At 42.2% G+C, this 10,398-nt stretch overlaps 1 protein-coding gene across 1 annotated transcript in view; it reads right to left on the bottom strand.

Annotated features, from left to right (window-relative positions):
* Window positions 1–951: 951 nt before the first annotated feature.
* The window catches only part of ABHD1 (abhydrolase domain containing 1), a 49,572-nt gene continuing 40,125 nt past the window's right edge, over window positions 952–10,398 (bottom strand). Inside the window, exons 6-9 of the mRNA XM_029596317.1 lie at window positions 7,326–7,499; window positions 6,741–6,789; window positions 6,442–6,607; window positions 952–1,297 (exon numbers count right to left, since the gene is read on the bottom strand). Coding sequence (XP_029452177.1) covers window positions 1,080–1,297; window positions 6,442–6,607; window positions 6,741–6,789; window positions 7,326–7,499 — 607 coding nt within the window. The 3' untranslated portion in view covers window positions 952–1,079. The remainder of the gene's footprint in view (window positions 1,298–6,441; window positions 6,608–6,740; window positions 6,790–7,325; window positions 7,500–10,398) is intronic.

Here is a 10,398-nt window from a genome sequence, read left to right as displayed (position 1 = left end):
TTAGGGGAAGCAGGGAGAATGATGTTTGTAGTAATTTTTGTTCTTTTTCAGTTTATCTTTCTAATGATCCCTAGCTAATTATACTTTTATACCTAGAAAAATAATGGTTTAGAACAATTTGTAACAGTGTTCCCTGGTGAAAATGATATGAAGCCCCCCTGGGCTGAAATGGCGATATGCTCACCTGTGAGCCAGTAGCTGAGTGTGATAACATTTTAAGCTTTGAAGGATACATTAACAGAAGGTTTCAACATGGCAATTTCAATGCGGCGACAAGTGCGGTAGTTAATTAAAAACAAAATGTCCTCCCCAGCTGGATCTCAAGAGCATATAATGTAAACACTCAAGTCTCCTTAGTCCCAGATCGCCTTAAAATCTCTACAGTCTAAACATGCTACAGTGCCATGTTTAAACCTAGTGGACGGGTTTTAGACGGCAAATATCTATAAGTAGGTGACAAGGCCATTAAGACTTTTGGGGGGTTTTCTCTCTCTCTCCCAAATTTGATTATGGGGAAATGCAGAATTCTCCTAGCAAGTGGCATGCTGTGTGAGCTCTCCTTGGGCTGTGCTGGGCACGACTTCACGCCTGGAGCCGTGGGCGCCACACTTAGCACAGACTCATGCAGGGCACAAAATCCTAGCTTAGAGATACCAAGCCTAAGAGAGATTCTCACTGAGCTCCAGGGAGATTCCTCTTTGTTCTCTCCCCAAAATAAGTTGTTTTTTTTTCAGTGCAATTTCCAGTTGAACTTGCTATTTAAATATTGTTCTAACAATAAAGAACTCTCATGAAAGCCTATACCTGGCTCAATATCAAGTTTACAGCAAGCAGACCGTGCCCTGGGTTATCTTGGAAAGGAGTCTGCTGCCACTGGAGGTATCCGCATGCCCTCCACTTCTCACAATGGACTGGACCGCAAGTCAATTTATATTTTATTTTAAGTGTCAGATTTCCCTTTTAAAAGAGACTGATTCTATACTCAATTTTAGATGGAGATTAACCTTGGGATTATAAATCTTTATGAACATGGACTAGCAGCCTGGCCTTGAGAGAGAGAAAGACAACCCACTTCTTCCTTATCTATCTTTCCCTCTGCTACCCAAGTCTCCATCGTTGGTGATCAGACTCAGCTCCTCCCGGTGTTCAAATACCGCACGGACAAACTGCCGAAATACACGGTCCATGTAGTTTTCATGCCGCGGGTAAAGGCCCTCCAAGAAGCCGATGTGCCCTCCATGCATGGTCACCAGCAAAGCCACATTAGAGATTCTCCTTGCCAGTTCCAGGGGGATTGCTAGAAAGAAGAAAAACAGAAGCAGCTGAGAAGAACAGAAACTTTGTTTCAGCTTTTTTGCTTGTTAAATATATTATTAAAACACATAACAGCAGCCATTTGTGGTCTCCAGTAGTCCCTGATTTTTTGCATATCTCCGCCCCTCTAGTTTAAGCATTACAATGACCTCCCCTGGTTAAGAGGCGCAATCCTATTGGCACGCTGTGATTAGGACTAGCTTTCACTTGGCCAAACACCCCAACACACACAAAACAAAGAATGATATTTTTCACCTTCCTTCCAAAAATTCTTTTACACCAATCCATTGTGATGGGAGAACTGTTCCTGTCTTCTCTCTCCTACTTTAAGAGATTTCATATGTTGTCCTGTACAGTACTGCGCACAGTCCTGAATTCAGTCCTATCTGAGCAGTCATTTATACCCACATCTGACAGAGCTTTGAGAGAGAGAGAACTTTCGCAGTGGGGCAGAGCATGGAGATGTCAGTCTCCCACAATCATGCACTGGAGCAAGAACACAGAAAAAACAAACTTTGGCCAAATAAAAGGGGATCTTTCTCCTAAAGAGAAAGCATTCAGCTGCAAGCAGTCCTATGCCACACCGTAACTCAATGTGAAAATGAAATGTTTGTCCAGTCCTGCTTTTCCAACTTCCCAACACAATGCACGAGACAGACAATACGTTCACAAGCAATGCTGCATATAGGTCCCTTCTCAGATGATAATTTATCCTACAAGACTGTGATCAGCAGGTACAATTCCATATCCTTCACATTTACTTCAAACTTGCAAATACAGAATGCTCTTGCATAAAAGACATGCTCCCTTAATTTTTTTTGTTTTTTTAAGACGTCCGATGTCCTCGTTACAAAATTCTAAGCATAATTATAGATGGCGACCTTGCTACAATAACTATGGGAAAGTTAACCGCATACCTCACAACTATTGAAAAACTGCATCTGAACCCTAACAAAACAGAGATTCTATGAGTTCTAAATGCCAGCAGACAGATCCTCAATATTAAAATCCCATTCACGAACTGTGAAGTCCTTCAAGAAAACTACAGGTCAGGAGCCTCAGGATCCTGCTGGACTCAAATTTAACTAATGCTTCTTCACATCCAAGCAGTATTTAAAAGCTGACTCTTTCACCTGCGCCAACCACAGAAATGCTGTCCTTTTATTGAAAGCACAAGTTTCATCAAAGCGTTCCACGTCGTTTTAACCTCATCGTTGGATTACTGTAACGTGCTATATAATGGACTGGTACTGATTGGGTTTACAGCTGTTCCAGCTTATTCAGAATGCCACAGCTCAAAAGCTAGAAGGTTGTAAGAAACCAAGATTGCATCATACCCATTCTGCATAAACTACACTGGTTACCAGTGCTTTACAGGGCTAAAGTTAAAAACCTAGCTATAACTTTCAAAGCCCGAAGAGGAAATGGCCCAGATTATTTAAAGAGAGGTTATCTTTCTATGCTCCAACTAGGCCTTTACAAGGAGCTTCCTTAAGCACACCAGTATTGAAAGAAATCAAAAAACGGTCCAATATCCATCCATCAGCCTTCTTGAGTGCTGCCCCCACTTTCTGGAACTCTCTCCCAGAAAAGCTTTGCCAAATCCAGGACTATCTTCAAAGCATGTCTTTTCAAAGGGCAATGCTAACAATTGGCTATCCCTACACACCCTGCCCTGAAGAGTTGGACTCTGATAGCTCACTCCGTATTCTAATCCTCCTATTTCTTGTCCAAACAGATGTGTAGTTGACGCCTTGAAATATCTATGGAGGCCAGAGCAGGCAGACATTCGCTGGGCAGTAGACGACACGGAGAAATGTGAGAAGCATCTTATCTGTTCCATCGATAAAGCTTTCAACACCGTAACCAGAATTTCAGTAGTGGTTACAGGGGCCCAGAGATTTGTATGGGTGCAAGCTAGCAGCCTCTGAGAAGCCATGATTTGTACTGTATACGTGCTCTGCAAGGGGAACAACCGGTTCAGTGATAAACTTAAAGGAGACAGTGACTCTGATTAAGAAGCATCAGTCCATGTTACAATTATTGTCAGCAGAGCAGCAACAACAGCTTGCTATTCAGGGGCAACAGAGGGAAAAGCAGCAGCCTAAGACTCTGCAGCAGGAGTAGCTTAAGCCAGGTGCCAGCTTTTGATGACTTGAGGGCCACCTCCACCAGTGAGGGAGGGATCTAATCCTACTGGAGTGGCACTGGATTGCCAAGGACTGGTGGGTCCTAAAGATTGTGAAATATGGCTACCAGCTGTGCTTCTCTCGCCCTTCTCCGACCCAGTGGATTTCTGTCATATTTAGACCCATCTCAATCTACCCAACTACAGGTGGAAGTGGAGTCACTCCTCATGCAGAAGGCAACTGAGCTTGTACCTTCCGAGGAGTGTGGCCAGGCATTCTAGCTACCATGCCTAGCAAAGATAAATTATGAAGAATAATTTTAAACATGTGGTTGGATTGCTTCTTATCTCAGACATTTTCAAAGTTATAGATGCTGGGCGGTTGCCTTCTGATGAACTAATACAGAGGTTTTGCTATAAATTTTGTCTGATGCCTAAGCCCCTGATCTAAGTAAAACAAAATTAGTACCAGACTTCCATTAAAAAAAACCTAAAACCTCAGTCCTCCTGACATTGTAAATTAATATAGTTAAAAACCAGAATATCTTTGGCCTAATTTTATATATATTTCTTTATTTAATAGAAGTTAGTAATTCAATTTTTAAAAGGTAGATTATCTAATTTCATTTCTCCATTCCTTTTTTTGAATTCTTCTGACTTTAAGCACAAAACTCTTGTTTCTTCTGAAGCTGTATTTCTCTATTTCTCTTCATCCTTAGTTTCCAGTAGTACCTCTTGCTCTGTGCGATAAAGGAAGGAAAGTTTCCCTAAAGCACATGGTAGGTCAGATAATCACAAGCTGAACTGGATAATTAGCCAGAGGTTGTGGAAATGCCAGAGATGTGTCAGTGGCGTTATCAGCTAAAGATGGACACAAGAAAACTACAAGGACTGCAAAAAAAACCAAAAAAACTTGGTCTTTCAAAGTGCTAAATTTGTGATTTTAGTGCGTGAACTGTTTCAAGTCCTGAACATCAGAAGCAGCAGTTAACTGATAGCAAGAAAACTTTGCAGAATTGGAAAAGTTCCAGTACCAAGCATGAACAGTGCTGGTTATGATGTCATGGGAAGACGTCTTCTTATTGAGCTGGGAAAATTACAAGCAACTAACAGATACTGAATAATACACACACACACAGCTTTGCATAACTGAAATAAGTTACTGTAATAAAAGCTTTGTACCAGTGCAGTACAGGCTGCAAATACAGCTTCACAGCACTGGTGACAAATCCTAGCTTGTGGGTGAGAGACTTCCATGAGGAGTGGCATTTGTAAAACAGAGTGGACCACACACTAAAAGGGCAATAATAAGTTAGCAAAAACTAATCTTATAGTACATTAATCAGTCTAAGCTTGACTGGGATCACTCAGATTACATTAATGAATAATGTGTGATATACAGGGTGTTTCAAAATGATAGACCCAATTTCAAAGCAATATGTTTCACAATGGGTCCATCTTTTTGAAACACACTGGATTTGTTTAAAAAATGTGTTACCCACCCTTCCATAGTGCAGGGCAGGGTACAAAACACACTCATAAAATGTATAAAGTACTTAAAATAACAAGCATGAAAAACATGCAGCTTTCCATCATATCTTTGAAGGCGAGCTGCTTGTCTTCTATTAGGAAATATATTCTGTTTATTGTTAGGAAGCTTTTGCTAATAATCCTGGGTACATTCTTACCTATTTGGGCCTGTTAGCATGGGTTTTATTTATTAGTATTTGGTGTAATAAAAGGTATGGAGCACCTGGGAGTGAACGGGGACACTAGGGTCAGCCTCATACTAAACTGGGAAGAAATTCAGGGATAATTAGGACATTCTTCCCCTAGTAGTTTACATCATCACCAAGTAGAGGATAGTTTGGTAAATCACATTAATGAAGAACCTACCTAAATTAGGACATATTTACCTCTTTGAATAACTGGGTCTCTTATTAAATTTTCAGACAATACTCTTGCCTCCAAGTCAATCTCTCTATTCTCCTTTGACATTTACTGATATTCTATAACATTGTTATTTATGCCCTGACATTCTGGTTAAACGTATGTCTAATTCTCCTTCTTTATGGTGTCTTAGACTTATTAGCCTTATACACAAAAGCCTTGGTTACCACTGGAGGATTCTCTTTCTAGCACTCCCATTTGCAGGGTTGCATCTTATATGTGATTCTTCATATTTATTGTACATATTTGTAGTGTCTATGACATTGCTTATATTTATGGCTGTTATTACTGGACCTGGCAATACTATTTGCCCATTTTTCAGTTTTTATTTATTCTTTCAAAGCTCATTCATGTATCAGTTTGAGAGAAAACCAGGACTAGATCAACGACTCATAATGACAACGGCTTACACCGATAACCCACTTGACAAATTAGTGCTGTCATAGTGTGACTGGATTAGGCAAGATGCAGTCAAAGGAAGTAGTTATTTCAGGATAAAATGCCCACTGTATCTTCAATAATAATAATCAAAATACTTCACAGAATATCTGTACTTGTGAGAAACCATCAAGTCACATAAATATTACCCCCCATAAGTTAAGACTAGGCAGTTTATTTAAACATCTACTGGAAAGGACCTACGCCTTTTTGAGCTTTCCCATTCCTCCTCATGTCATAGCTCACATATGTGAATGATGGGCGAGGGACAGCCAGCATGTAGCTTATCATCCACTCCTGTGCTAAACATGGAAATAAGTGGAACTGACCCAGTGGCCCAGCAGTTCCACTGTTTGTTAGTCTGCGTGCACTCAATGATCAGTTCCCAATGCAAACTCTCGGGTAAGCTGGGATAGAAGAGCTGAAGCGACAATGCTCAAAAACTGTGGGCCCAGAAGGAGCATCCTGTAAGGGAGCTCAATCCTGCCCCCTTCAGCAGGTGGTGGGCAGGAGCTCCACTAGCCAACACTTAAAACGCCCCTGAAATGCAATAATCCCATGACCCAAAGGGACGTTGCTTTACCCCCACCTGTCCTCTTCTGGATACTCACTATGGCAGGGTGAGAAGGGGTCATCGTAGGCGTTCAAACACAGCAGAGGAATCGAGACGTCTTGCAACTTGTAGCAGGGACTTGCCTGGTAATAATAGTCATCACAGTTTTCATAGCCAAAGACCACAGAAGTATACCTCTCATCAAACTCGCGAATTGACCGAGCCTGGAAAATAGGGGGGGGGGGGGGGGAAAAAAAAAAGGATACAATCCCTCTCCCTGAGCTAGGGTCATCATGGCAACAAGAACTACACCAGAAACAAAAAAAATGTAAGGTGCAGGGTGACCCGACATCCTACCTTCAAAATATGGTCCACATCTACCTTGTTTTCCATTACCTTCCTGTGTCTGAAAGGAAACACATGTATTCACTCATTCATTCACTCATTACTTTTAGACCCCAAGCAGAGTATAGAAAGATACACTAGTTTATTAATCATAAGGCAGGGCAAGGTGACCTGCACAGCAGAGTTTAAAAAAGGTTTGGACAAGTTCCTGTAGGAAAGTCTACAACACATTATTAGCCAGGTAGATTAAAGAAACTATTGGTGTCCCTGGGAACTATAGGAAGTAGATCTACTTTATGAGATCTGCTGGGTACTTGTGACTTGGACTGGCCACTGTCTGAGACAGGATGCTGGACTTCGATCTGAATATCTTATCTTCTTAGGGAAAAAGAGGGTTAAACAGGTGGTAATACTAATACCAAATCAAGAGGAAAAAAAAGACAGAGAATCTACCAGTTTGGAATATGAGAGAAAACAGACGGGCACAAAATTATACAACACACTTATACACATACGTTTCATAAAGGCCCTGAATATCTGCTTAAACCAGGATAGCTAGAAAAACCACAAGAGGCAAATGGAGAGGAAATGCTGTACCTGCAAATGGTTTTGCACAAGCCAGATGCCAGCCGCTGGTTAAATAACATGAAGTTGAGGGGCTTTTCCAGCGAGGAGCTGGATTCAAATGTATTCCAGATGACTGAGAAGGTAAGTCCCGCAGTGAGGCCTGAATCTTTTCCCTTCTGAGCCGTGTAATTCAACAGCATCATTCTAGGTTAAAGAGAGAGAGAGGAGGATGAGCCGGAGCAAATCATACTGCCACTGCCAAGGATGAAACTAAATACCTTTTGGAGTTTTCAGATCAAAATATGAAATTATATTGCCTTAAGTTACAATAGCTATGAGAAATACTACACAAGTGATACCAATGATGTGGAAAAATGGAGACTTCATTAAAAATAAACCAGGGTCACCGTCAATAAGAGACAATTGGTAGGACTGCCACAGGCTTAGAAGGCTTGCAGCAACAGACATTTCATCACTCAGCAAAGATAACAGCTGTTACAACACTTAAGAGCATGGTTCCAGGCCTCACTATCCCAGTCTCATCTTGTCCTGCCCCAGGACAGCTGCCAACTGGTCAACAGGAGTCAGTTCTCCCTTCCACAAGGTCCTGGGCAGACCTCACCCACAGGCAGATGTAATTAGCCAAGTGTTAAAATTATATGCCGAAATTCAACACATACATTCTAAATCACGTTTTGCTAAGCCTTTTCTTTGCGTGCATTTTCTGGTTTGTGTGCAATATTTCACTCCTGATGCATTGGCATTGCATCAAGTTTAAAAAAAAAATGTATGTGCATAAATCTTATTTCATGGAGAGAAAACATGATTTGTGCACATAAACCATTGTGTTTGTAGATGAAATAGGATTTATGCGCACTAAAAATTACTTTCCACTTTTCTTACATCAGGGCCCCTATGGTGTTCATAACAAAAGAATACTGAGGAGATTTAAAAAAAATCCAGCACAGGGCTATTCCCAAGTGATACATCAGACAGCATAAATTCTAGGAAGAAAAAACGGCTTCTGTTATACATGTCTAACTTATTGCTAAGCTGTGGTGTCCATTTCTCCTGAAGAATACTCTCTCACTGATTTTATTTTCCCTTTCTTCCCTTTGCCATCAAGTCTGTCTTTAAGCCTTACATCCTTACTTATGGCATTGGTACACTGAAGATTTATAAATCAAGTAATAATGTCAGTTACTACAACTCTGTATGCAGTAAATGAAGTCGTGACTGCCATGCAATGGGGATGGGACGGACATGATAGATGGTAAGTTTCCCCTGACTAAGCATGGTGAGATACAAAGAGAGACATAGGGGCTCCTCTCAGCTGTCTCTTCTCCAAGCTGAACAGCCCTAACCTCTTCAGCCTTTCCTCATAGGGGAGCAGTTCCATGTTATTAGAAATGAATTGGAACTAATGTATGGGTGGCCTCATGAAATAAACTTGTAGAAGTTTACACGCGATATTGTTAACAGGTTAAAGTCTTCTTATTGCCTTGCCGCTCCTAAGCTGTATGGAAACCTCTTGGGGATCTCCACCAGCGGCTACCCTAGTTTAAGGCATGGGTGGGGTATGTGGAAGTTGGAGCACACCACTTTGTTGCAGCAGCCCCTGCGTGGTTGTGGCACTGGTGGGCTCCTGCCTGCTCAAGAGCAGCTGAGGATAGAGGTCGGTATGGAGTTTTAGTTCAGTATTTGAAAGGGATCTTGTGTCGTTTCCCTTTTTAAGTGTGGCTAGGCCTTATACCCCCAGGTGATATAGAAATCTTTAGTCCAAAACCTGGCCAGCAAGGGGTCTCAAGAATGCTTTAGTATCGTTTAAGAATGTTTGGATTTTAGTTCTAAAGTTTTCTGGGACTCCTAGTCCTGGTTCAAAAGTGGGAAATCCCACACTCAGGGGAAGGATAGGAAATGCTGATCCCGCCTCCCACCTCAGGGGATGCACTGTGGTGACTCCGTGCTGGAGAGGCTGCTTGAATATTTTTGAGTGTTTTGCCTTTCTGGTTGGGAGGAAGTTTTTATTCACCCTTCCTGCCCAGGAGTGGCAAGACAGAAGTTTTCCCTGCTGTGCTGATTGTTGCTATTTTCTACCTCAAAGATCCAATTAACATCTGAGGAGTGGAGAAGTATAAAAGATTACATCTGGAGACCCGCACATGAGTCTTTACCTCTGGAACAAAAAAGACTGGGAGAACTGGAGTCTTTTTTGGGTTTTTTTTTAGATCTGTGATCTCACATTCTCTGTTTTATCAACTTTTTTTTGGAAGGGAGAACCACTGCCAGCTAGGTGAGCCCCTTATTTCCAAGGAAAGACTATCCTAGCTGGTTGCCATCCTGAGGGACACTTATGCAGGAAAAGCAGAAATGAGAATTTGGGCTGTTCGTGGATATAACAGAGAGAAAATGTGTTTGATGCCAGTTGATAACCATTGAAGACTTACTGTAGTGAACTTTACTTTGGAACCCCCTATTTGAGTGTCCTGCCTGTTTATTCACGTCTGGTGTGCAGAACTCCCAAGAGATTTGTAAGTTAACCCAGAGAAGAGATCCCCTTGTCCTAGATCCTGGAGATCTATCCCCCTCCCACCCCCCTTTCAGAGAATCCAAGCCTCGGGGAGGTTGAGTAAACAGGGGCTTAGCCTCTAACTGAGTGTGACCCCTGCCTTTTCCATTAAATATCAGAAGAGGACCTACCCTGTAAAGACTGGTATCACAATAAACGTGCCTGTGTTACTGTACTGCTCCAATGCTCAGAAACAGCGTACATGGGGGGAATCATTTTCAAAGGAGTTTGCCCAGGTAACGAAGCAGTTACTTGGGTTCATACCTCGAGCTACAAATTCTCTCTCGGGCAGGCGTAACTTTACCAACAAAGGCGGGGGAGGGGGGGGAGGGGTGGAAGGAAAGTTCCCTCCGAGGCCGCACCGATTTTGGAGCGGCCTCGGAGGGAACGGAGGCAGGCTGCGCAGCTCAGCGCGCGCAGGTTGCCGATTTGGCGCAGCCTTGCGTGCGCCGACCCCGGATTTTAAAAGATACGCGCGTATCTATTAAAATCCGGCGTACTTTCATTTGCGCTGGTCGTACGAATAAAATACGC

The sequence above is a fragment of the Rhinatrema bivittatum genome, chromosome 3 (genome assembly GCF_901001135.1).
Source record: "Rhinatrema bivittatum chromosome 3, aRhiBiv1.1, whole genome shotgun sequence".
Classification (NCBI taxonomy): domain Eukaryota; kingdom Metazoa; phylum Chordata; class Amphibia; order Gymnophiona; family Rhinatrematidae; genus Rhinatrema; species Rhinatrema bivittatum.
This window is presented reverse-complemented; position numbering and strand designations above follow the sequence as displayed.